The sequence below is a fragment of the Acipenser ruthenus genome, chromosome 18, assembly GCF_902713425.1.
Source record: "Acipenser ruthenus chromosome 18, fAciRut3.2 maternal haplotype, whole genome shotgun sequence".
Lineage (NCBI taxonomy): Eukaryota > Metazoa > Chordata > Actinopteri > Acipenseriformes > Acipenseridae > Acipenser > Acipenser ruthenus.
Window position 1 is genome coordinate 7,725,889 of NC_081206.1, and position 27,345 is coordinate 7,753,233.

Consider the following 27,345-nt stretch of genomic DNA (forward strand, 5'->3'; position numbering starts at 1 on the left):
ATCCCTGTCACACATCCCCTTCGGCCTTTTCACATATTATATTTCTGTCTTTATCATAACTCTTGCTATTGGTGTGCACCGTGTATACTGTAGATGCAGATCTACTTGCTGTCACTAAAGCACAATTTGATCAGCCGAGGCAGCAGTGTGGAGTAGTGGTTAGGGCTCTGGACTCTTGACCGGAGGGTCGTGGGTTCAATCCCAGGTGGGGGACACTGCTGCTGTACCCTTGAGCAAGGTACTTTACCTAGATTCCCCCACTAAAAACCCAACTGTATAAATGGGTAATTGTATGTAAAAAATTATGTGATATCTGTATAATGTGAAATAATGTATAATGTGATATCTTGTAACAATTGTAAGTCGCCCTGGATAAGGGCATCTGCTAAGAAATAAATAATCATAATAATGTGGCTTTCAGTTTGTATAGCCCTACAGTACCAAAGGAGGGCAAGCACTAGTGACATTTTAAATTAACTAACAAATAATATAACATGTCAAAATGACAAGGTAGTTATTGATTGGTATAATCTTACATGGGTTCCTAGAACCAAAAACGAATCCAATATAAAAGAAATATTGATATCTTGGGGAAATGGTACTGAAACAGGATCTCCAGCACATTATTGTCTTTAAGAATGTTATTTTGCTATAATGCTATTATTTTTTATGACATTTCAGAGGTATAATTTATGAAGCCATCTGAGAAAATAGTTATCTCAGATTATCTTGTGGTTTAATTGATAATTAGGGCTTGCACTTTTCGGTTTTTATTTTCCAAATCTCTACCTCCCTTTAAATGTTAATTAGTAGTTGTTAAGCTGTCTCTGCATCCCAATAAGGAGGAAACTACTAATTAAAGACTTGTGTTAAGATCATTTTTGTCTTTGCTACAAATCAAAGAGAATTGAAATGATGGACTTGCTATCAGAACTGGATATTTTATACTGAAAAGAAAATGTGTCAGGACAACTAAACGAGTGAAAATAACAAAAGCACAGTGACAAACTAGGCGACTGCAAGAATGAAATGCAATTAGGATCAGCGATGAACAATTAATGCAATTTGTCACGTCTGCTTGAAAAAATAATACAAGAAACAGAATCAGGCTCAGTCAAGATATGAAGGTAAAAACAAGTGACATTATTGTGTAATTAACAGCATTTTCTGAGTTTAAGAAACAGAATCGCCTCAAAATAAGTTTAAAGGAAAGTCATGTGATCAAAAATAAAACCTGAAAACTTCAAGCTCTACTGATAAACTGAAGTTCCATTAGTAGAAACCCTCAGCACAGTATCTAGGGTATCTGTTTATCCTGTTGTCAATAACAGAGTGCCAGGAACATATTACGTACTTCCACTGACATCTCTCGTTATCGTTTTTTGAATGGGATTAGACCAATTGTAGTGTTGTCTAATCCCACAATGTGATCTGAAATCCCAAGGATAACTGAAATCTGCTTATAAGAATCATTTTGGGGCAAACTGTGTGGAGTAGTGGTTAGGGCAGCAGTGTGGAGTAGTGGTTAGGGCTCTGGACTCTTGACCGGAGGGTTGTGGGTTCAATCCCCAGTGGGGGACATTGCTGTTGTACCCTTGAGCAAGGTACTTTACCTAGATTGCTCCAGTAAAAACCCAACTGTATAAATGGGTAATTGTATGTAAAATAATGTGATATCTGTATAATGTGAAATAATGTGATATCTTGTAACAATTGTAAGTCGCCCTGGATAAGGGCGTCTGCTAAGAAATAAATAATAAAAAAAAAAAAAAAAACTGATTGCATGTAATACGATACTGTATCAAGTGCGATGACGTGTACAGCCAATGCAGCTGTTTTTGAATTTGAATTTGATCACATCTCGCGTGATTAGGCATGTATACAGCGTGTATAGAGTATAATCCCTATCTACAGTGACTCCCAGTAGAAAAAAAGCAAGTTGTGCAGTTTAAAAAGAAAGATGCTTTGATGCAATGACCCAGGGAAAGCTGGATAAGTTTGTAGTCAAACAGTGACTGCGCCACTGCATTGTGCAAGTATTTTATTTTTGTTCTCTGTTAGTGAAAATTTGTTTTAATAAAGTAAATACACATTCATTGAATACATACTGAGTACAGCACTGTTATTGTGTGATATGCATGTAGAGGGAGGGGGATTGCGTAGTGGCGCGGTGAGGAGGGGGGGGTGTGGAGCTTTACATTTCCACTTAGTGAAAAACTGTGAGATTTGCATCACAACTGTAAAAAAGCAAGCCACAGATGCGTAAATGCTATGAATAAACTGTACTGTACTGTACTGTAATGTCATTTTAATTCAAAGGCCACGTAACACTGCACAGCAATGAAACTAGGCACCCTCACGAGACGATCGCTTCTCAAGTATACTGTAGTAAAATAGGATTCTGCAGCCTTGAGTAAATATAATCATGATCATATAACAAGTTGCTTATCCACAGGGACTTGTCTTGATTGTTTTGATGTATTGTCCTCAGTGATTGAGCACCACTGACTTTTGTATGCTGTATTTAAACTGCTGATGCACGGAGACACCCTTTTGCAAATTGTAATCATATCGGTCTGTTTTTAAGGGACGGATGTGATTCTTATAAACGGAGTGCACTGTAATGCAATCACACACCTCTTTTGGATTATACACCATGCTGCAGTAATGAGACTGGCATTATTTATATTGGCTTCTCTGGTTTAAACAAAATCGCTCAGTTCATTTTTGGAAGACGGTGGGGCGGCACAGCATTACTCATCCTTGATTTAGTGAAAAATGATGACAGTATTCGGAAAAAGCCATCAGGATGAGACATATGTTTTTTTTTGGTAGTTAGGAATTTCTATCTTTTAAATAACGACTCGATGTACTGGACTGAATACTTTTTGTAAAGCGTTCTGCAGCAACAATATAGTTCAACGGTTACAGATTCAAACCATGTGCGCTATTTGGAGCAACAGGAAATCTGCATTTGACAAATTTTTCCAGGTCAGCATCTTGGAGAAGTTCAGATACAGGTGTTAGCTTTTAAGCAGTTTGTACAAATAGACTTTTTAAGCACCATGGATTTGTCCAGTTCTTTAGACGTGCCATCACTCATTAACATCTAATAAGAATGGATCTATCCACTGCAGCACATAATGAGAAAAAAGTCCAGTAGCAATGTGAAATTTGTGTTCTCTTTCAGTTTTCTCTTGGTGTTCTCCTGTCTGGTGCTGTCCGTTTTCTCAACAATCAAAGAATATGAAAAAAGCTCAGAGAATGCACTTTATATTCTGGTAAGTAGGCTTCAAATCCAGTTTCAAAGCGGAATCAACTTATAATGGTAGAAATGTGATAATAAAGCCAATTATACGGAAAAAAAAAAACAAGTGTACAGAAAAAAAAATTGAATTGCAAATATTATTATTTTTTTAAATAATAAACATTACTTTATGTTATTCAGTGTGCAGCTTGTTGTAATTTGGTGGTTAAAGCTGACTGTAGTTTATTTGATAGTTCAAGTTTTCAGCTGACTTGTAGAATGAATCAGATGATCAACAGCAATGGCAGGTTTTTAAAACTATAACATGTCTCTTTGCAGGAAATTGTGACCATTGTTGTTTTTGGTGTGGAGTACTGTGTGAGAATCTGGGCAGCTGGCTGCTGCTGTCGTTATCGAGGATGGAAGGGGAGGCTGAAATTCGCACGGAAACCATTCTGTGTTATCGGTGAGAACACTCATTTCTAAACCTAAAGTAGCTTAAAATGCCATTTTATTCATTTTCTTCACCTTGTCTTTGTATGATGTTTGCAATCGTGTTGGATGGTTCGGAGTTATGTTGATCCCATATACAGCTATGGCCAAACATTTAGCATCACCTAGAATTTTAGGATTGATACATCATTTAAAAAAAAAAAACTATATATGAACCTAATTTAGATATTTTATTTAACATCATGTAATCAAAGACACTACAAAATGATATCTCAAAAGTCTACCGGAAGCCATAATAGTAGTACAGTATTTAATGTCACATTTTTTTAATTTTTTCGTTAAGTACAGTATATGGAAAACTACAAAGCAGTATGTAATTCAATATGTTAACGTAACATTATTCAGCAGGTTTCATTTGACTTTATGAAGCAAAATTATTTAATTCTATGGGGTGATGCAAAATTGTTGGCCATACTATAATTTTCTGTGAGCTTGTCTGGAAAACTCATTCCATTCAAATCATGTGACAAAATGGCCTGTCAACTTGGCTAGTCCCACTAACTCAACCTCCCTATATGCAATATGTAGTTTTGGCCAGCAGAGGTTAAAAACAGAAACCTGGTTTGAATGAAATAGTTACAATTCTCCAGACAAGCTCAAGTGCCATCTGTCCAAGCTAAATCATTTTTATACAATCTTTGCTGATTTCCGGTTGTAACTTTTCTTTTCCCCACTCAGACGTCATGGTGTTGATTGCCTCCATCTCGGTGCTGGCTGCAGGCACCCAGGGGAATGTCTTTGCCACCTCTGCCATCAGGAGTTTGAGGTTCTTGCAGATCTTACGCATGATCCGAATCGATCGCAGGGGTGGCACCTGGAAGCTGCTGGGATCCGTGGTCTATGCACACAGCAAGGTACTTCTGCACTTCTTGTCAGAAGTAGCAGATATTGCAATGGATTATAACCTATAGTAGACCCTTGAGGGTTGGGCAATCATGCAGCCTTGATTACCCCATTCCACTGTGAGGCACTGAACTATGTATTACTAACCTCCTTTTCCTTCTAAATTGGTTCCTTCCAGACGTAACCTTGCCTAATTATTTGGTAGATCAAGGTCACATTTTGAAGGGTTGCAGCAAAGAGGATGTTATTCTGTCCGTGTCCGGAATACCCTGGGGTGTTCGTCTGTCCCTTTGCTCAGTTAAAATAGGCTTGGTTTTACTGACTTGCAGGATTTTCATTCTTTCCTTTTTTGTAATAAAATGACTGTTTTGCTGAAGTGAGAAGTCCCCACAGTAGCAATGAGACTAATGAAACAAACTGACGTCGTATTCCAAATCCAATTAAAGTAACAGCATGCAGATCTCAGTAGAATAGACCAGTAAGCCTAAAGCGGTACTGCTAACTTAAACCATTGTATTTTCTTATAGAAGAAATTAACTCATTATTTCGTGTGTCTTTCTCCTGGTCCACTGATTGTTTAGGCACTGATGCAGTAAGTTAATTCTGCCTCATGGGTATACAGTCGATAAGCCTTTTAGATCTTCACAATAACATTTTCTTACAGAAACAGCTACAGCATCCTGTTTTATATAGCTAGAGAAACCGGAGATGGGAGCTGTATTCACTGTACTTTAAAAATGAGTGGAATAAAACAAATGTATTTCTTCCACCTAAGTACATTAAATATAAAATATACTTCAATTAAAAGATAATGGTCTATACATCCAGTATTAACATCAAATATTAATATGTAATATGAATATTGCAAAAGCCTGAGGAGTTTCTTCTGATGGATTTTGGAGATATGGTATAAATAAAGATGAACATAATGAATATTTGCTTCAGTATGAGACTAAAGATGATTATATCTTTGCAGAAGGGGGGTGGGGGGGGTGGGGGTGGGGAGAGAGCTGCTGAGAATGTAATTTATGTTGTGCGTGACACTGACAGGACGTGTAAAAGGGTATGGTGAATTAACTTCTTATAGATCTGAGATACAGTCGCTCTGGTCTTGTGGTAAAATAATTCATCCTGAACCTCCAGCACATATTATTAGCTCACCCTGCTAAGGCAAAATGTTTTTGTCTTTGTGCCTTTGAGCTACAGTATAATATACAAGTTATACGACTTGTTGCGTACACCCTGGTCACAGGACTTTTCCTCTCTGGGTGTCCACTGCTTTAAAGAAGACTTCTGTCATAGGGGTACAGCAGGTGCTTGAGATTAAGATTGTACAGCCTTACAGCACCTCAGCCCCCCTAGCCCATAGGATTACTTTGGATCCAGTGTGAAAGAGAGATTTGTATTACTCATTTGAAATGAGTTTGATCATACTGTATTTAATTGAAAGTAATTGGCTGATTTCATGGTTTTTCTTTGTAAACTGCCAATCGCAACCCCTTGCACAGTCAGTGTTTTTAATCTTGAAGCGATAGGCACAGTTATTACATGCCGTTTGGTATTGCTGATTTTATTTTTATGGATACACTTCAAAATACAGTTGCATTAACTGCATGTACAGAGCTAGATTCACTTAGCACAACATTCTGCGATTGTACGGATGGAACTCCATACATTAACAAATTGCATCTAACAAACCGATTTCCTCAGTCAGTTTTGTTGTAAGCACTAAATATTGCAACAACATTGTAACTGCAATGTAGTTAATGCACCTGTATTGTGGCGTGCATTTCGTTCACTTATTTTGAACAGATGGTACTGTTTTGAATGTGAATAAATGTGTATGTCTATGACTGTGGTGTTTGGGAGTCGATTTCACTTATTTCCTCGTTGAACCTCGTAGATGCTGTGGTACTCTGTATAACAGATTCCTAGTGCACCTGCTGGAGCCTGTATTATTTTCTATGTAGTGATTAGTGATTATAAGATTCCAAAGGCTCAGCACTGCCATCATAGAAAGCAATGCCAGTGTCTTGGGGTACATTCTAGTAATGTACACGTGTGTACAACTGACAACATATGGGGAAGGCAGGACCTTATTATTATTATTATTATTTATTTCTTATTTCTTATTTCTGATTTCTGCTAAGAAATAAATAATAATAATAATTTATCTTGCCTTTCTTTAAGGAACTGATCACGGCCTGGTACATTGGGTTTCTCTGTCTCATCCTCGCCTCTTTCCTGGTGTATTTGGCTGAGAAAGAAGATAACAAAGAATTTGAAACCTACGCCGATGCACTCTGGTGGGGGCTGGTAAGTGCTTTTAATAAAGGTATGTATTAAAACAGCTGACCAGCTGCTTACCGTGGGGCAGGTTCGCTAAAACAAAGTCACCTGCTGCATTGAAATAAATGCTAAAGTGAAAATTGTTGTCAGGCACTATTTAAATACCGGGTAAGCAATTCTGCTTTTGTTTCCATTTAGATTACCCTGACTACAATCGGTTATGGGGATAAGTATCCGATTACATGGAACGGGCGTCTTCTTGCTTCAGCCTTTACACTCATTGGAGTGTCATTCTTTGCACTTCCAGCTGTAAGTAATGTAGAACTTCATGCAGAGAACTTAAGGGCAGTGCTACCTCCATAAAGAACTAATACCTACAGAGGTAGCTTTCTCAGTAGCTACTGAATTGTGACAAGATCACACAAATATAAAGGAGAGGAGGATTTACCATGTAGGGAGTGTACTGTGGTAGCTGTAGTAGCAAAGAGAGTAGGCATGCTTTAAATTAGCATGGAAAGTGGTTTTATACTGTTATACTGCAAGTCTTGAGTGTGGAATTGAGAAAGAAAAGGGTAAAAACTACAAACGATGGATCAGCAAGATTGTATAGGCAAAATGAAAAAGCCTAGAGTAGTGTTGTTTATATGTTTGTTTTTTTCAGAAAATGCAAACCTAGAAAAGTGTACTGTGCCGATCACCGGCTTTACACATCTTTTCAAATCTTTGCAGAAATATTTAGCACAAGTATTTAACTATTTTACAAGCCGCTCGTTTGTTTTTCTTTTGGTGTACAGGGCATCTTGGGCTCCGGATTTGCCCTGAAGGTTCAGGAGCAACATCGGCAGAAACATTTTGAAAAACGACGGAATCCAGCTGCGGGTCTCATCCAGGTAACAGACTTTTCAATGGCTTTTTAACAGAAATGTGTACAGTTCTTTTGACAAAGGTTTAGACTACAAGTCTTCAAACATGGGCTTTAACATCTGGGTATATATTTTTGAGACCGACAAAAAAGGTTTTATTGTTCACTTCTTTTTCTTTTATTTTTTGCAAAACTAAGTAAAGCCGCTAAACATAACTAAGAGACTTTGACACAGCTGACCTGTGCTGGCCACATTTTTAACATTCTCAGCAGGTTTTTTTTGTCTGCTCTTTCTCCAAACCTTTCACAATAATACTACAATTGATGCATTTCTATGTTGTTGAAGTATAGCTTCAAGTACCATTTGATTTTTTTCAATGATTTCTGCAGTCCTTCTGCATGGTTCAGAGTTTTGTTCCTCCTTTTCTTCAGGCTGCCTGGAGGTTCTATGCTACCAGTCTAACCAGGACTGACATGGAGTCGACCTGGAATTACTATGAGCGGACAGCGTCGGTTCCCATGTACAGGTACAGGATCTGTCTGCAGTGAACTAGTGCTGCTGAATGTGTACATTCAATTATACATTTGCTGTTTTTAAGTGGTCTGGTTAGATTGTTTTAAATCACAGAATGAATGTATAATTTCAAAACCAAATTTGTATTTAACAGCACTTTCCTTAGCTTCTAATTCAGAATGATTTCCCCGTGTTTAATTGGTCCTGGCTTGAGACTGAATGTGTTCTGTTTCAACATCTCTTGACAATGTCTCCATTGGACATGAATACCTAATTCAATTTAAGGATGTGGGGTGCAGCACAGGATATTCGATGACGATATGTATCTGCAAAATGTGTTGGGACATATATGCTACCCTGCAATGAGTTTTCTGACAGTATTGTGATACCTTGTGGTTAGATATGAGTTTTGAACACCTAATCATAATGTATTTAAAGATAAAATGCATATCTGGTTATCTTTAAATGCAAGGTGCTTCACATCAGCCTGGAGACAAATGGATTACTGTGAGTGTGGTAATGCAAATTGAAACCTGTACAACAGACAATTTAGTTATTCTCATGGTTAAAAATGGATTTATTTATTAGATGGTTTCAAGTTGTTATGAGGAACACAACATTACTCTATGGCTACATGGTAAGCTTGATACATCTTCTGTACTCTGTGTAATAAAATAGCATGTAAGAGATGCAAAATCACTGTGTGTGTAACCTTTTGACCACAGCATAACCCCAAAACCCATCTTGAAATTAAAAACAATAATACAAAATGTAACTGTATTAGATATTTTGCATCTCAAATGGTTTTGTCTGTTACTATCAAAAAAAAAAAAAATCTAATCTAGTCACACTAAAATGACTGTTGGCAGGGATATCTGGATATCACAAATCACTTTTCTGATGTTTACTGCAGGCAATAGAGCCAAACCAATATCCATAAGACTGTTGCTGAACGAAAAGGCTTCACAACTCAAGCAGTATGCTTCTGGGAATTGCTGTTGCTGAATAAGCACTGGGGAGGGAGACAGTATTATAAATCCCACTCATATAAATCTAAGCAATCTAAACTGTTTTATGAACATTGAGCATTAAACTGTATAAATTGTGCAAATTAAAAAAAAAAATACACATTCATATTTCAGCAGTAACAGGTTTAAACACTGATGTTGCATTGTATTTACATTTGGTCAGCTTCTGTTATGATCAGATAAAGAATGCCCTTTATATTTCCTATGAATAATGTGGTGTCTTTGGGACCCCCTCCCCCAACACCAACACTAACACCCCTTTACCCTTTTTTAAACAACCACCCCTTTGTAATAACCATACAAACCCCTTTCTTGTACTTCTCATATGTGGATCTGCACAGCTTATCCTATCCTTGTCAAAAAAAAGAATGAAAATCAGAAAAGAGTAAACATAGTCCTTTTACTATGTTTCACTGTGTTTATACTATGCATTTCCTCATGCTTTGCTATAATCCCTGTGAATTACAAAGCATGTCAGTACATTCACTATGCTTTAAATCTGCTTTACTACACGTTGCTATGCCATTACCAATTACCATGGAAAACATTAATAAAGCATCCTAAAGGGAATAAACAGCACCCTATGCAATGCGTATTAAAGCAGACATTAACAATCTGATGTCTCTGCCTCACTGTGAACCGTCAAACCACATGCTAATGTTTTCTTTGTTGTGCTCTGTTTTCTTTCTGTTAAACTGCTCCTCGCTTATCTTGTTGGTGCACTGCCAGTGTGCCTGCATTTGGCACTTCCAGGTATGAGGTGCATGGGAACAAAACCAGCAGTGCTGTTCTTGTTTTGTGGGCACTCTTACAAAGCTTGCTTCCCCCGAGTCATTGTCCATCTTCAACAGCAGTGTCCCCTCCTAGTAACTTCAGTGGTTCAGTATTTGCATTTGGTATCGTACTCATGAATTCTGGGTGTAAATGTATTTCATTGTGGTGTACTTATTAACCTCATGCCACTTGTATTTTATATTTTTGAACCCATGTCTGAAAACCCTTTTTTTAATAGCTCTCGATAGCAGCAGATATCATTTCTCTGTAATGTCTTTCATTATAATGTCACTGTGGTGAATCTATTTCTTGTGCCACAACACACTATTTCATAAACTTCTTCCTTTCTCATCCTGTGCTGAAGCATTGAGTGTGGGACTCCAAAAAAATCATACAGGACTGACGTGTACATGAAATGAATAAGGTTAATGTTGTTGTGTTAAAGAAATGTTTCTTTCTGTACTACTTGGACATGTTATTTGAATTGATTCTCCTTGAAACTCGAACATAACTGAAAACCCCCACCTGATGAAACCCAACATGACAAGAAACTGATGGAGTAAAAGCCCACAGTTCAGCAGTCCATGCAACGCCACTGTGTGAGCCCCGTAGACTAGTGTAGTTATAGCTTTCTAATACAGTATACAATGGCAAACCACGAATAACAAATTAAATGCATTTGCTCATAAATCAATCTTTATTATGTTTTTAATATTCAGTTCACGCAGCATCTGTGCTGCATTCAGTTCCAATATGCTTGTATGGCACAGGCAGTGATTCTTCAGATGAGAAGTTGAAATACAATTGAATAAGGGCTGCATGCATTCTGATAACGAATGAATGCAATCAGCAGGATGATAGGTCAGCACATGTCACAGCACTGGCAGTGTAATCATTCTAGGCGCATTCCCTGTAGAGCAAATGCTGTCACAACACCGCCACCTGCTGGTAGTAATCAGACATTTTCCTATACTTTAAATTGATATGTTCAAATATAATTAAAACATACAGTAGTGCCTCTGCCTTGGGTTATTGTCAGTGGAGAATAATAATACTGCAATTGTGTAAAAGAATACACTTTTTTTTCTTCTCATTTTGTGTATTTTGATTCCAGTAAGTAGATCACTTCTGATTTCTCATTTGTTTTATCATAACTTTTTTTTTTTTATCATTTGCTTTTCGTTTCTTGGCATAACAAAAGAACTGCTGGTAAGCTTTGTTGCTTTTTTAATTTTTTTGGTTTGAAGTATATATTTTTGTTTTCCACAGATAGTCCTACAATCTGATACACTGTTGCAAAAACATACACAAAGGATACATAATTTCAGATGACAGTTTTTCTTTTTGGTGCTAAAGACTATTTAAGAACTGTAATTTGCTTTTTTCCAATGGCATTATGTAATATTAAAGTTGCCTTATTGATATGATTTCATTATGGTCTGTGAATAACAGTGCTATCAGTACAGTTCCACTGCCGTGTGCTGCCATGTTCAGAAGCGTGCTGAAATGCTCTGAGATCCGTGGTACTCCAGACACCAGCAGTATGATGCCCATTGCCATTTTGAGACATGTTATGTGCTACTATTCCTCATACTGAGACATGAGTGAACCTGCTTACAGAGGGACAGCACAGTATCCAGGCCAGGATTTAGTCAGTGGAAACACAGACCAAGAATCTCTGGCTAGTCAGTGGTATAACATTTTTTTTTTTAATAAATTGCTTAAAATTTCTGCAAAGATTTGGATATATAAGATACCATATAATATTATGTGTGTCTTATTTTCTAGTTTCGTATTAGTATTACTCAATATGTTTTGAATGCATGTTTAAAGTTCTGTTGTTTTTTTTTTCACTTCATGAGCTAGTTTCTAGTATCCAAAGTTAGATAGTTAGTTTGTTAAAATCACATTTTTGTCATGTCATCGTTGTACCCTCTTCCTCTGTTCTGATGTGTGTTGTTAACTTGTCTGCTACACTGTTACAAATTACAGAATGAATTGCTAGCAGAACACTCCCAGTAACGAATTGATAACCCAACACTTGTTATATCAGCATTGCATTGCTGTGTACTTCATCTGTGGTGTCCCTCCATATTCTCCCTTTGTCTGTATATTCGTAAGTAGCTTCTGTGCACATTCCCCAGGGTGCTGAAGAGTAGGAACCCCAGGAAGCTCAGTATAGCCTGGCTAGCGTGAACAGTCACTAATGTTGTATTGCATTACTGCAGACTGATTCCACCACTCAACCAGCTAGACCTGCTGAGGAACCTGAAGAGCAAGTCAGGACTCTCATTCAGGTCAGGTCAGGTCAAGCACGTTTCCTTTCCTAAAGCCTTTTCCTTTCATAGTGTGAGTATTGATGGATATTGGATATTAACCTGAGCATTAACTACAGTAGTTGGCAATGTTATAAAGATGCAATTTTTAGCACAATATCAGTGACATCATTTTGATTTCATGTAGGCTATACTGCTTTATTAATAAAGCTCTATAAAACAGTTTCTATAAATGTATTATTTATTGGATCTGTAAATAATAAAGTCTTTAAATGCATCTGGATGCTCGTGTTTGAATTAGCATTTTCCCCTTAACATTCTATTACATCAAAATAAAAAAATGCAATATTTGTATGCATTCATATTTAAAGGAAGAGATGTTAGTAAACCATTTTGATTCATATAATACTTTTGTATTTAGCATTATTTCTTATAGGAAGTTTTCAATAGCACACAGTGCCACCTGGTGGACTAATGTTGTAACGGAGCAAGGATATTAATTTCCAAATTGTCTCAATTTAAATGTTTGTATAGACATCCAACACAATATTGTTAGTAGTAATTCAATCTTCAAATTTTAAATGTATATATTGTATTGATTTTTTTCATATAAAGAACTATTTAAAAACAGAGAATGAATGTTGAAAAACTGTTGTAATGTCAATTATATATATTTTCTTATTTTCTTATTTTCCATAAATAAAGGAAAGATTCGCAGCCAGAGCCTTCCCCCAGGTCTGTATGACAGTCGTGTAAATACATTTTCTGTATTTGGTTGTTGTCGGTGCTGTTATGTGATACTTATACTGTAGTTACTTATTGTAATAATTAGTGAGTTTGTCGGATAAAGGGACGTTGCTACTGTATATATTGTTTAGAATCTATTACTATACATTTGTCTTCAAATGAATGTATAGTTTATTTATCTGTACATAGCAACACCCCCACGTTGATGTGGAATGATTGGAATAGTTTGGTCTATCACAGTGGTTGTCTGACACACTGGTTGGTATTCGAATGCTCCTATAGTCTTGAAACACGTGGGATATTGATATCACTGAAACGCTGTGTTGTGGCATAGGGGTTATTATTGGCAATCAGACAAGTGCTGTGGGGTTTGTAAACATGATGAAATAGATGAGCCCATTCAAATGCAGGTTAAGTATCAACCTTTAACAGGGCTTTGGATCTAATGCAGCTGTGCATTAGAAAGACATATTAAAAAATCTCCATGAATGACAAAAGCAGTGGGAGCAGGGGGATAGGAAGGGTTATACACAGTTTAATGGTTCATAATGAAGCGTCTATGAACCTGTTATTACATGTGTTGATGATTATTATTATTAAGAAAACACTGTAATGCTAAAACCTTGTATTATTAATAACACATTTCTTGTTTTTTGGACAATCCAACAGATGTATGTTTTCAATTCAGCATACTGTATGATTTACAAAATGCCATATAAAGACAAACAATGGACAAATAGTTTAGCCTGCGACGCCTTCCAGAAATTGAGCATTTCAAAAATATACATAGCATTGCATTCTCCTAATAACATTAAGCGTATTAAATAATTGCGAGACCCTTGATATAATACTATCACATGAGTGATAAGTAAGGCTTTGAAATCAATTTTCTTACCTCTTATAAGGATTTACATCATTATCACAGTGACATGCTGCTTATGCTAATGAGTGGTGAGAAATTCGATTTTAAAGTCTTGGTTATCATGCCTTGAAGACATCCATTAGAAGACTTAATTAGGGTTGACACTTGTGTTTTGCTTATTAATTGAACAGTAAAAAGATTTTTGTGGACAAGTGAAAAGCCTACTGTAGTACTGTTTTACAAGCAATTTCTGAATGTTAAATTAGATTTTTTTTTTTCATAGCATGAGATAGCCTCTCATTAATCTGTGTGATTGGTTGTCAAAACCAATACATGTCTAAGTTCAGAGATAGAAATAAGAGTCCCACTGCATAGCAGTTTGATCTATTCCTGGTTTTAATAAAAACAAACCTGTGATTGTCACCTATATACTGTGGCTAACCGAGCTCATAGTAAAATCTGGAATCGGTGAAACTGCTATACAATAGGAGCCTCATTTCCATCCCTGAAGCTGAAATGTTCATGTTCCTGTATGAAATATGGACTGGATTTATTTTGTAAAGCTGATGTTAATATGCCTGTATTTAATACCATATTAGCAATTTCTAACATTCTCCTTTTCTTTAACTATTGGGGACCCATAATACATTTATTACAAATTAATACATGAAATATATACATGCTAAGTGAGCTACTACAGTATAGACAGTTGCTAGAAATATTTTCAAACATATTGCAAAGATACAAGGCCCCCAGAGGAAATGTAAAACACACACAGTACAGTGCAAGGTATCTCTGCAAGGTTTTATTGAATCTATAGTAGTTTTTTTCTGCACTCATAATGTTCCCCTATAATGCCTGACATTTTTTACATTAATTTAACTGCATGTTGCATATAATGTTTCCTACTTTCTCACACTCTAGGGAAGTCATTATTTTGTAATTAGCATATTGCTTGGTCCATGTACAGTTTGTTTATAGAATTCAGTTATATATGTGAGTTAAATTCAATTTAGATCATTTTCAATGTTATATCCTCTTGCAACCCCAGATGCCTATAGAATGCACTGTAAAGGGAGTCACAAGGGGATAGCCTTTGATAAAAGAAGCAGGTCAGGAAATTAGGCTGCAAAAAGCTGTCTTTGGTTTAGGTGAAACTTATTCAGTTTCATACTGTGAGGACTGTGTCTGACAAGAGCTGACAGCTTGTTGGAAAGAAAGCTGCAGTCCCTTCAAAAGCCACTAGAGGGTACTCTGTGTATGTCTCTGTGAAACAGTGCTGGTCCCGACTGTGTCTATCGAGTACCTGCACTGTGGTGGGGCTTTAGTCTCCAAGGCTTTCAGTCAGTTTACATCAATCACCTTGATCTACTGTAAGCTAAGATCCAACAGAGAAAAGAAAAAAGAATTGATGCAAATTCATGAACTTGTCAGTTCCTTGCAGCACGTACAGTACCTGTTAAAAGTGACTTGTGATATGGGTGTAGAAGTTGAGGTCTTAAAAACGTAGCTGTACACAATTCAGAAAAATTAACACATGCTTTATTTAAAACAATATTGCTTTGAGTGTCTGCAAATGTCTTTCCAAACCCTCTTTAGAAAGAAGTGGTGAAATTATATCAAAAGATTCAAATGTTATATTCTATATGGTAATGACCATTCCGAGTGCCCACAGACTAATTGATTGACAAGCAACATACAGTATTATGTGCCATCACACTTGTGCTTGAAACTTTTACTTACCAAACTGTTTCTGAATGATCACCTTCCATGAATTCAATAACCTCACTTTATAACTAAAAAATAAACTGTTAAAATAATGATAAAGGTACCAGCACCCCTGTAACATTAAGGTTACATTGCTGCTGGCACAGTGGATTATTGAAGTATACTGTATTGCTGAATAATTGTGTGCCCTACTCACATAACTATAATGCATTCTTAATTTAAATACTTTGTTAAGCTTGCTTTTGTGAATTGAATAACATGGTTATTTGTGAAACCTTGGAGTCTGTACAGAGAGTTTTATTCTTGTGTTTCTAACCTTCAAATCACATTGGCTCCTCCAGACAGTTGGTGGGGCCAGCTGTGGTGAAGTTATTGTCACATGACTTGAATTGAATGAGGAAGTCAGTTCAGTATCGCAAAGCAAGCGCAAAGGTAAAGACAGATTACAAAGAGAGAAACGCCAGCTCAGTACTGGAGCAAGAAAACCATGAACCCTGAAAAGTTTTGTGAATAGGACCATATATTATAACATCTTGGCATTACATCAACCAAGTGATTAAAGGTTGCAGTAGTTTCAAAGTATGTGAGCGGTCAGTACATTTTTGTGAAGACTGTCTAATGGGGAATCACAAGTTACCCCACAGCACCACCTACTGTCACTGTTTGCTTGAAGGACTAATGTACTGTATATTCTCCCTCATTTCCAGTAGAGGAAATTCACGCAAAGAAACACTTTGTGGGTGCTGCCCAGGAAAACCTAGGTATAATGGGAATTTTGTCACACACAGATACTAACATCTGCACGGCTAGCCCTCTGTGCATCCAGATTTGCCCCCCCCCCCCCCTCCAACCCCATGCATTTAATAATTTACCTACCTAGTAGAGGTGTCGATCCAAACCAGGTGCAAAGCAGCTGACTCTTAAATCATCTCACATTTTCAATTGTACGCTTGTGGACCTAGTACACCTGATCATTTATTATCAGTTGAAAATCTGTAAAATTGATATGAAACTTTAAGGGGTTACTGAGTATTAAATAATTATAATAAACACATTGGATGCTTAAAATGGATTATTCCCTGCAAGCGCCTTTTTTTATCCAACACCTCTGCTAATTAGCTAAATATTAAACAATAAAAACCAGCACAGTTATTCTTCAGAAGTGACTTTCTTTCTGTAGGAAAGCTGCTGGTTCCAGGATTGCATTTATTGTTTTAATCTAGTTTAATGATGTCATCATTTAAAGTAGGCTGAAGAGTTATGCCCCCTTTTTGTTGATAACATGCAATGATGCCAAAAAAAAAAAAAAAAACTCCCTGCATTCTAGTTTTCTGCCGTTGTATAAGAGCCTAAAGTTGACAGAAACGTAAGCTAGGAAACCAGCAACATGAACCCGGTCAGCCTTAGTTGACCTACTAACCCTTTGCACTTGCATGCCATGAATGCTGCCACATTGGAACACAAATGCCATGCTAATACAGCAAGGGAATAACTGGCTTGATCTGATGCATGTTGGAAACACATTTTGCTTGTCACCCCTGGTTGAGCTAATCAGTTCTTAGGAACTACCCCGCTTTTGTTTTAATGCAGAATTTGAACTGATATTGTGACCAAATGGAAACACCTGTTTTGGGTTATTCAATGAGCTTAGCCAAGCGTCTGGTATGTTACAGGGTTCAAATGAAGCAGTTACATAAATCTTTTGTGGGTTAGATTCTGGGAACCAGAATTATATAAGGAATTACAAAGCAATTTCCCACCATCTACAACTGTACATACTGTATATATATATATACATATATATATATATACCCCACCTGAATACTGCCCTCAGAACCCGCTCACTATTAGAAGTATCGCAGTGGCTACAAACAAAAAAAATAATGATGAAATGATATATTCTGAACAGAAGTGGCAGCACACTTACACTATCTTTATTCAAAATGAAATATATCCGATACAACTAGTACAGTACATAAAACAACAATTTAGTGAATCAATTTCATGACATTTCATTTGTGAAAAATAGATTAATTATACCTACAACTATACCTACAATAATAATAATAATAATAATAATAATAATAATAATAATAATAATACAGAAAATATGTATGCTTGTCTTTCATTTTCTTTACATTGCTGCCATGTATTCTTGCGTTCAGTCTTTGCTTCCTCCCTCAGTAGCTCTGCTCTGCTTTCCAGTTGCTACCTTTTAATTGGTATCTGCTGGTGACCAGTTAACACTAGCTGGGTACACTGCACCTGCTCTTTTACTGTTAATAAAGGTTCCAGTAGTGTCTTCAGATATAAAGGTAGTACCCCGATGATGAAATAACAATACGATGAATGTAACAATATTCACTGTGCTCTCTAATGTTTATTCTTTAAAAAACAGCTTGTGTCTCATTTCCTGTTTACTGGAATCATGGGAGAGTCATGTACTATGAACCAGGTGACTAAGGAGACCCAGCAATTTCCTGCTGCTTACAAAGGCTGCTGGGAAATAGTTCCCAAGCACTTCCTTCACGAACAATGTATGGATTATGAATGACCCAAATTCTTATTGGAATTTGAAATAAACTGTAACAAATGACAACTGCATTCAATGAATGTTTTTAAATGACTAAGTTAGCCTTTGGTTGTGTAAGTGGCATTAATTGCATTGCAATGTTACATTTATATGTGTTGTATTTTCAGTGCAATTAATGCAACTTTTAATGTCACCATTTTATTTATACTTTCCATAAATTCTCTAGCTCCACGCATATAATTTCATAAGAGTGTTGGTGTTCTCCTCACTATAATTCACCAACAACTTTAAATACAAGTTAGAAGGCTTCACAAAAATGACCCATAGGTCTTAATTAATGTGCACTTTTGTTCCATCTCCCCTTGTTAAACTACAGTATGGGTCATTTAAGGTGCAACAAGATTTTTTCATTTCTGGCATGAACTGCTCATGTGCTCAGTTGTGGAAACTTAGGTATTCGAATCCACTTCAAAACACAGGCACATTAACAGAACTAAAGCAATATTGCACTTATAATGTTAATACATTATTTAATACCTGTCCTTACAGTCCCATTATATGATCAGAAAAATCACTTTATAAACTGCTGAATAACTTTATAAATCCCTGAGTCGTGTGCCAAGTTAGTAAATTGTAGTAAATGCTATGTACCTGGATTTTGAAGTGGATCTATGTTTTCAGTTATAGAAATGTTTTAGGGGGTACTTAGGCAGTCTATGTTGTCCAAAAGATAAAGACAGGCAAATGTAATCACACTCGTTCAAGCAGCAATTACTACTGGCTGTCTAACTAAACCTGTACAGTCCTTGCACTTTTGCCAGAACACTTTTGAAAGGTATTGTTTTCTTGTAAATGTTTAATTAGCACTCCAGAAACCCAACGAAATCAATGTAATATCTGCATTATAGCACAAGAGTAACATACTGTAACAAATGCCCTGTGGCTAACATGAGTCCTGCGTTGATGATACTGTACAGTATATGTGCATGATTCGTGCAATGAGAAGATGATCTATGATTGGCAATGGTGCATTGTTTTTAACTGTAGGTGTTGTAGGTGTTGTGTGCATTTGCATGCTTGTGTGTGATGTACTGTATGTTGTTTTGTTTTCTGATGCTCGGACTGTATGTGTCATATGTGTACAAAGAGAGGGGCTAAAGGAATGGCACAGCACTTACACAGTATTGAAGATTAAGTCAGATCAAATAGAAATGTGCAGATGACAGAGGAATGGCTTTCTGCCTTGGGTGGGCAGTGATATCAAAATGATTAGTTTTACACAGAAAAAAACATAATCCAAGTTCAGAAATATAATGCAAACAGAGACAAACTTTAGTACTAAACCAGAATGCTGTTTTTTAACCACATAAAGAGAGTGGTGTTGATGTGGTTTTCATACTGCAATTTTTAAATACTTTATTTAAAATACATTTCTCCAACTATATTGTGGTGTTTATTGTAGTATGAAGTTTTTGAATCCCTTGTATAAAAGTATAAAAACAGCCCTGTTTAAATGATGCTGATAACACATTGATTACCACGTAACTAAATGTAATTCGTCTGTAATTCATATTACTACATAATTGTAAGTGTTTTCTTAGTTAATAAACCATTTTTTTATTATTATTTTTTATTAGTTTTTAATTAGGGTATTGCTATTACGGTATATTCAAAATTAGAAACACACCACTTTAAATAATTACTAAGAAGAAAAAATTTGAAGATATTCACTTACTGCCCTTACATCTAGTAAGGATACCTGTGCTCTGTTTATATTGTAATGGTCAATTTCAGTTTTTTTAAATATTCTTTACAAGCATGTAATTAAATATGACTTTCACTTGGAAAATGTAGTACAAATAAGTATTAACAAAATAAGTCAAATAGCTTCGGAACAATACTCATTCTTTAATTGTATAAACTAGGCTATAGTATCAGAATCTCATTATAGTTCCTTAAACAGCAAGTGCAAACCATAGCTATCTCTTCTCAGCTTTTTTTTGCTGAAGTAGTATCGGTACTTGTGCCTGAGTGTTTTGTGAAGTGCCTCTTGAATGTTTTCTGCAGTCACAAGGTCAGCTTAAAGGAGCGTGTATTCTCCAGTCCCCGGAGCTCGGGGGCCAAAGGAAAGGGCTCACCTCAGGGCCAGGGCCTCCGCAGGTCCCCCAGCGCAGACAACAGCATTGAGGACAGTCCCAGCAAGGTGCCCAAGAGCTGGAGCTTCGGAGACCGCAACCGCGCAAGACAAGCCTTTAGGATAAAGGGGGCCACGTCTCGACAGAACTCAGAAGGTGAGAGCGTGTCCTACTGAAACGACTGAAAATGCAGCTAGAAAACACTACAGGTTAAGGGTTGTGGTCAGAAAAATGCCTTCTGCTCTGTTGCCAGTTTACACTGGTGATATATTTTGTTCTGTAATGTTAAAGTCTAACTTGGTACAGGTAATATCGCAATTAGTTAAACTTATGTATTTGCACTGTGGTGACTTTTTTACCTTTAAAGCACCCTGTGACCTCAAAAGGGCTCTCTCTAAGTTCAGCTGGTACACCAGAGTGTAACCATTACCTTGAACCCTAACTCTGTCCTTAGTGGATGTAAATAATACTACCACCCTTGCAATAAAGCATATCACTTCTTCCAAAATAATACCTATATATCTTAAGAATAATAAATCATATTGTATTCTTATTGGCAGAGTAGAATCCACCACTAAAACGGCTTTTACAACGGTGCAGATTCACCTGACCAAACTTGTCCATTCTTTAAGATAAAGAAGACTTGTACTGTCAGGCTTGACCTACCCTTTTATTAAACACATTCTCCTTATCAGGCTAATTTTTTTTTATTGCTTCATTTGGTTCCATGCTTTAGAGCTGATTGAGCTGCAGGATGAAGAATTCAGATTGAAGAACTTTCAAGGTCAGGCCTGGCACTGAGCAGTGACTACACAGCCACTCTGCTGTCTTTAACCGGCTACTTCAGGAATCGTCTATTTCTGATTCCTCCAGCGTATGCCCCTGCTGCATCTCCAATACCCATTAAAACCACTGTCACGAAACCCCTTTACCTATAGAATTGTTTAATCTCTGTTGAGGCATCAGGATTAATCACCTGTTTTGCTAACTTTAAATCCTCTCTAACCAATGCTTCTGTAACTAATCAGTGGAACAAGCCAGGAGGTTAATGAGTTAATCGACTGTGCAAGCTTTCCCTTGACTTTGTAGAGCACACTTTGTATGGACATTCCGTGAAAACTGCCCTTTTGCTACACTGATAAGGCATCAGCAAGAAGTTCAATCATGAGTTGTCTGATCCTGATGAACAAAGGTTACGTTTGCATGGAATGGCCCACATAGTGTACATTGCGCATGCACAGTGCTGCACTGTATTTTACATTATCTCTTGCAGAGACTAATTATATAAAGAGTAATTATCTGTAAATGCCGTTTATTTATTTATGTATTAGTTGCCTTTCCCTGTCCCTTTTCATCATTATTCAAGGTTATGTAGCTCCAGCATAGCTGTTTCTCATTAGTTTTCATAGCACTGAGATTAGGCAAAAGAGAATACAAATCAATCAAACCCAAAATGATCAGAAACATCACAGAAGAGGAAGGGAAATGGAAATAAATACATGTTGAAATAAATATGCTGATAATATCTGAAGCTATAATACTCTTTAAGGTGCTAGGAGCAGTGGTTGATTTTCCAAGGAACAGGAAGAGTTTTCAAGGCACCAAATATGAATCCTGTTTTGCATTCATAATGCATTCTTTATGCAGTCTTTGCAAATTCTTTGTCATTTCTGGCATTTCTTTCGGAATCAAAATGGATTATTTTGTGGGAAGCATTTTTAAGCAAAATAAGTTTTGATTCAAGTGTTTTTTTTTTTGCTTTTTTTTGTCAGTAAACTAAAGTTTACTAATTATTTCTCAAGGTAAATGTATTATTTTGCATCAGTAAAATAATGCTCTAGGTAATAAACATTCATTAAAGACTAAGTAGCAGGGGTCTGAAAAATACAACTGTTGCTACAACTGTTTAAATAATATACCTGTGTTTTTTTTTTCATTGTTAACACCCAATAACTTTTTACACTTATAACTTTAAAGTCTTTTTCAAAGCTCTTTTCAAAGTGGCCGCTCTAGTGCACTGATAGTGTAAGGATTATGGCCCACATTGTCAAACAGGTAACACAGCAATAACAATCCATGATGTGGTACGGAACAGAAAAGCCAGAGCACTTGTTATGTTTTTTTAATCGCTCTTCCTGCAGTGATTTAGAGGACAGATCTCAAACTCCAGTGCACTAGAGCGGCCATTTTAAAAAGAGCTTGGAAACAGAGTTTAGAGTTATAAGTGTAAAAAGTTGTCAGGATGTTAACAATACAAAGACAAATTGCAGGTACATTATTTAAACAGTTGTAGCAACACATAAGGATGTGTAACGCTAGATTTTTTGGAACCCTGTTTCTCTTGAAACATTCATTCAAGATAATTTGCATTTTTCTTATCCCTAGCATGCATGAAAGAATTGTATTGAAATCCAGTTTCAATACAAAAAGGAAAATAATCTTGAATGAATGTTATTTGGAATATGAACAATATGACGTGTGCGTCATGCAATGAAGAAGAACAAACTGTAATAAATATAACACTGTAGCTTCTGAAAATACCTGCAATGAAACCGTCCAATATAGATTTACGTATTCAAATTGTGTTTACATTACTCTTAAAATATTCTGTGACCCAAGACCCAAGAAGAAGCATGGTCCTTGCATATTAACTTAATAATAACATTTAAAAATATATATAATTTGCACACATTTGCTGAGTATGGTATGGTCACCGCTCTCAGTTACTGTTTGAGAAGGAACATTTTTTGATTAGCTGAGTATTTCTAAAGCAGAATGCTCCAGACAACACTGTAGTCCATTTGAATTGGACGTGTAGGATTTATAACACCTTCATAAAGACTATGAAGTTTACTGTATAACTATGCATATTATAAGTAATAATATGTATTCTTAAGACGTATTGTCAACAAAATGTGCATGTCTGTGACTTGTTGGCAATTTTGACAATATTGAGATCTATTAGATAATAAAATGTTATGAATATGTCTATGCATGTCCATTTTCTTAGTGATTTGCAAGAATTAAGCATATAGTTATACAGTGTTATATAGCCTTTATGAGGTGTTATGAATGCTACGTCCAATTCAAATACTGTATTTGTTCCCCTGGATAAGAGATATGATTTACAAATCTCTGTCGTTAACAGGTAAGTCCAGTTACACAGGTGTACTGTGCATTCGGACAGTAAATTACAAGGTTTTGTTTATTAAACATCTTTCTGTTTGAATTGATTCATTAATTTCAATTGAAAATAGTTTTTTTTTCTTGTGGTAAGTCATTACAGCTTCCAACATACGAGGAAATAAGAGGTAAAACTAAATTAAACGAAGTCACGTTCAAACGTTTTTACTCCAGTATGTATACTGGTGAAGCCACTCGCTAAAACGTTTGTCAACTCGACTATAGTTTTATCTCAGGATTCATGATTAGATGTTTTTGATAGACAGATGTCAATTGGGTAAGAAACATTTACATGATGTTAGAAATCCTTTTAACAGCTTGTATTTGATTTCTCTTTTTTCACCTCTTTTTTGCAGCAATTGAAGGGCTGATCAGTAAGCCACCATCACACAATAATGCTCTAGGGGTTGACATCAGAAAAACCGCAAGCCATGCATGCAGATCAAGTGACATTTCATTAGCACACGGCAAGAAGTGCACCATTCCACATTACTGAATGAATCCGTGCCGATAGGAACAGTGGCTCTTTTTGGTCAAAGCTTTTTACTATAGTCTGCACATCTTTTTATCATTATTATGCAAAACTTACACCACTAGCGAGAAAACATTTCCATAATGCTTTATTTAAAATGTCATTAATAACAATATAATTACATAGCAACTACTTAGTAAAAACAGCTGCATTGGTATGAAGTTAACAAGATCAAGTAAAGACGCCTACTGTTTACTTCACCTGATTTCGATATACATGTGAGGTTTTTGAAAATCATGTTTAAACTCATATGTAATTACATTGTTAATTATGCAGCTTTAAATTACATCGTTACCTCTGTTTCTTACTAGTTTTGTAACACAAGTGAACTTTATTCGTATCACACTTTGTCAACTGCACACTGGTTTAAAAAGCTTTGATAAATAGGGGCCAGCTTGTTACCTTGGCTGGTTTTCCTGCATTTAACCTGCATGAAGGAAGCTGTTTGGCCATATTACCTTATAACAACTCAATAGAATTTCGATGGACCTTTTGAATTTGCATTTTAAGCACGTCTTCCCATGCGATACGACTGCTATCGTGGAAATCCTTGATATACACCTACACCGCGGCTTCAAAAATGTGGACACGTCATTAACCCCCATTTTTACATTCAACGGTTGTCATTCTGCAAGACTGATCAAGCACCAGTAATAGAATGTATTGTAAAAATATATATTTTATTTTTCTTTATGAATAATACGTTGAGTACATAAATACAAATGCTGTCTCTAAAGCTGGTACTGCTCTTGGATTTTGACAACCAACTCTTGATATAATCCATAGAGTTCATACCTGTTGAATTCATGGGGAATTTGTGTCCATAGTTTTTAGTCCACTGTGTACAGTTAACACCGATACCCGCTGTTTATTCCCCTGCATCAGGAACCGTCTGTTTCCGATACTGCCAGTCCTTTGAATACCAATGTAAGTGATGCACTGTCATTAATCTGTAAAAGAAAAAGAAAGGAGTGCTATTGATCTGCAGGCTTTGCAGACTGATGACATGTAATTGCTGTTGCTTGGTTCTGGATATGAATTATCTGCAGAATGGTAGGAGGTTAATGGGTGAAAGGCAAGTTGTTCAGTGCCTCCACACTTAGTAACATTTTAACGTATGATGTGCTTGTGTTGTCTAGAAGCAAGCCTGCCAGGGGAAGACATAGGAGATGACAAAGGCTGCCACTGCGAGTTTGTGACACAGGATTTAACTCCGGGATTGAAAGTTACAATCAGGGCTGTGTGGTAAGTGATAAAAAAAACAACATGTTTTAATTAGAGGCATGGCCAGATGTTAATCTTGTTCAGGTCCTCATTCTATTATAAGGGTTTAATCATGCAAAGTGGGATAATAAAGGAACACATCTGCTGTGCAGTGCCATCCCATTCCTTAAAGTTTAGTGGGGAATCAGAAAACGTTAATACAATACGTTGAAGTTTTGCATATCAGGCTATTTTTTGTATTAGTTGCGGAATGGCATAATGGACAGTATGACTTTTTTCTTTATTTTGAATGGCTAGAACATAGTTCTTAGAAGGCAATGGTAAGATGTCAGCTAATATAAAATACTTGGTAGCACTTTACAGGCCATGAATATTAATTATATTTTCATAACTGGGTAATTACTAATGGCTCTTTACTTGTGCAATTTAATGGACATGGCCTTTTTACCAGATGTAATTGCATGGTAACACCACGGCACAGGTCATTTCAATATACACTTATTACACTAGTTTCCATCTAAGAGCGGTTATTACCATGTTATATGGCCTGTAATATAAAATGATACCATACAGTGTGAGATAATGAAACTAATGTGCTTTTTCTTGACTGTGTAAGCGTCTCACATCTGGGCATTTCTTCCCCTCAGCATTATGAGATTTATGGTTTCAAAGCGAAAATTCAAGGAGAGCCTGAGGCCTTATGATGTGATGGATGTAATTGAGCAGTATTCAGCTGGCCATTTGGACATGCTGGCACGGATTAAAAACCTCCAGTCCAGGCAAGACCCTTAAGCACCACCCCTGCCCTCCTTTATGGACAACCCCCTTCTTAGTTACTGCACTGTCACTAGGCACAGCAGTCTGTCAATGGGACTAACACAACAATTTGCATGTCACACTGCTACACTGTCTGTTGTTTGTGCTCAACACTACAAATTAATTTGCCATTGTGTCTACACGTGTGTGTTTTCAAAAAGTATTTCTGTGTCTGTGTTTGCAACTTCCATTTCGACCATTCGAGCTGAAAGGTTTAAGAGAACAACAACATTTTTATTACCCAACTTTGATCCCTTTATGTTAAAAGGAATTAAGCAGCTCTGTTACAATTACTGTAACATAATTGCCAAAAAGTATGCAACCAGTTTCTTAAGCAGCTTTGAATCTTTGGTCAAAAATACTTTTTACAGCCCTTAGGTAAACTCCCTCCCATAGTTTTTAAATAACTGTTATCTGCCCTGACAATTTTGTTTTGTTAAAAAAAAAAAAACATTTTGTGTGACATCTAGTACAAGCATGCTTTATAACTAGAGGCGCTAATCTCCTTTTAGTTGTTTATTTTTCTTGACTGTGGGACCAATAAACAACAAGAGGGCTGTGAATGCAGAAGGTGTGGCGAATCAGTCCATCCTTCAGATGGCAGCTAAAGACCCACTTACATTGTGTGCTTGTTGCTTATTACTTAAAATTAATGGATCACTTGCCTTCTCTTGAGCATTCAATTCAGCAGTTCTTTTCACCCTCAGTGCTTTTGCCAAAACTTTTCAGCGAATAAGTACAATATATGTTGTTCAATATCCACTATGAGTTAACAGAATTGTACTACATATTTGCAAATATATTCCAGCTTTGGCCGCCACAGGGATTTTAACAGCCATTGCTATCCCAATATCCCGGTGTGTCCCATATTTCCTTAAGAAAGAACTAAACCAAAAATGGATATTGAATCAATCCACCCAAATTCAAACATTTCAAGTGGCTTATGGAATATATTTGAGCTTATTTGTCCTTGAGTTTTTTTTATTTTTTTTATGTATGTCCTACCACCTCCACACGTTGCTTCATTATGCATTTTGCTGGTGTCTTTTCTATTTGCTTTGCCAGGATAGATATTATTGTGGGTTCCGCACCCCCTTCAACTCCCCGGCATAAGAAGTATGCAACCAAAGGACTCAAAGAATCACCCCAATACTCTCCTAGGTTAGGATTCACCAGACTGCATCTTTGTTTATCAAACCTTTTTCTTTTATGATTTACAGCAAAACCCCTTTTTTTTAA

The 27,345-nt window shown here is 36.5% G+C and overlaps 1 protein-coding gene across 17 annotated transcripts in view; it reads left to right on the top strand.

The window, feature by feature from the left end:
- The window catches only part of LOC117420806 (potassium voltage-gated channel subfamily KQT member 2-like), a 44,723-nt gene that overhangs the window by 12,314 nt on the left and 5,064 nt on the right, over window positions 1–27,345 (top strand). For 3 of the 17 annotated variants that reach the window (XR_009307651.1, XM_058991085.1, XM_058991102.1), the window contains exons 2-17: window positions 3,191–3,281; window positions 3,587–3,713; window positions 4,439–4,614; window positions 6,794–6,919; window positions 7,091–7,201; window positions 7,687–7,782; window positions 8,187–8,281; window positions 10,026–10,049; window positions 12,299–12,367; window positions 13,052–13,081; window positions 16,391–16,444; window positions 20,284–20,507; window positions 21,088–21,135; window positions 25,206–25,311; window positions 25,938–26,069; window positions 27,172–27,267. Coding sequence is in view for 16 of the 17 variants with exons in the window: in XM_058991085.1 (XP_058847068.1) it covers window positions 3,191–3,281; window positions 3,587–3,713; window positions 4,439–4,614; window positions 6,794–6,919; window positions 7,091–7,201; window positions 7,687–7,782; window positions 8,187–8,281; window positions 10,026–10,049; window positions 12,299–12,367; window positions 13,052–13,081; window positions 16,391–16,444; window positions 20,284–20,507; window positions 21,088–21,135; window positions 25,206–25,311; window positions 25,938–26,069; window positions 27,172–27,267 (1,605 nt within the window). In the remaining variant the exon portion in view is untranslated. Of the gene's footprint in view, window positions 1–3,190; window positions 3,282–3,586; window positions 3,714–4,438; window positions 4,615–6,793; window positions 6,920–7,090; window positions 7,202–7,686; window positions 7,783–8,186; window positions 8,282–10,025; window positions 10,050–12,298; window positions 12,368–13,051; window positions 13,082–16,390; window positions 16,445–20,283; window positions 20,508–21,087; window positions 21,136–23,890; window positions 23,909–25,205; window positions 25,312–25,937; window positions 26,070–27,171; window positions 27,268–27,345 lie in introns of all 17 variants that reach the window. The other 14 variants (XM_058991088.1, XM_058991093.1, XM_058991089.1 and 11 more) reach the window with 14 other exon arrangements.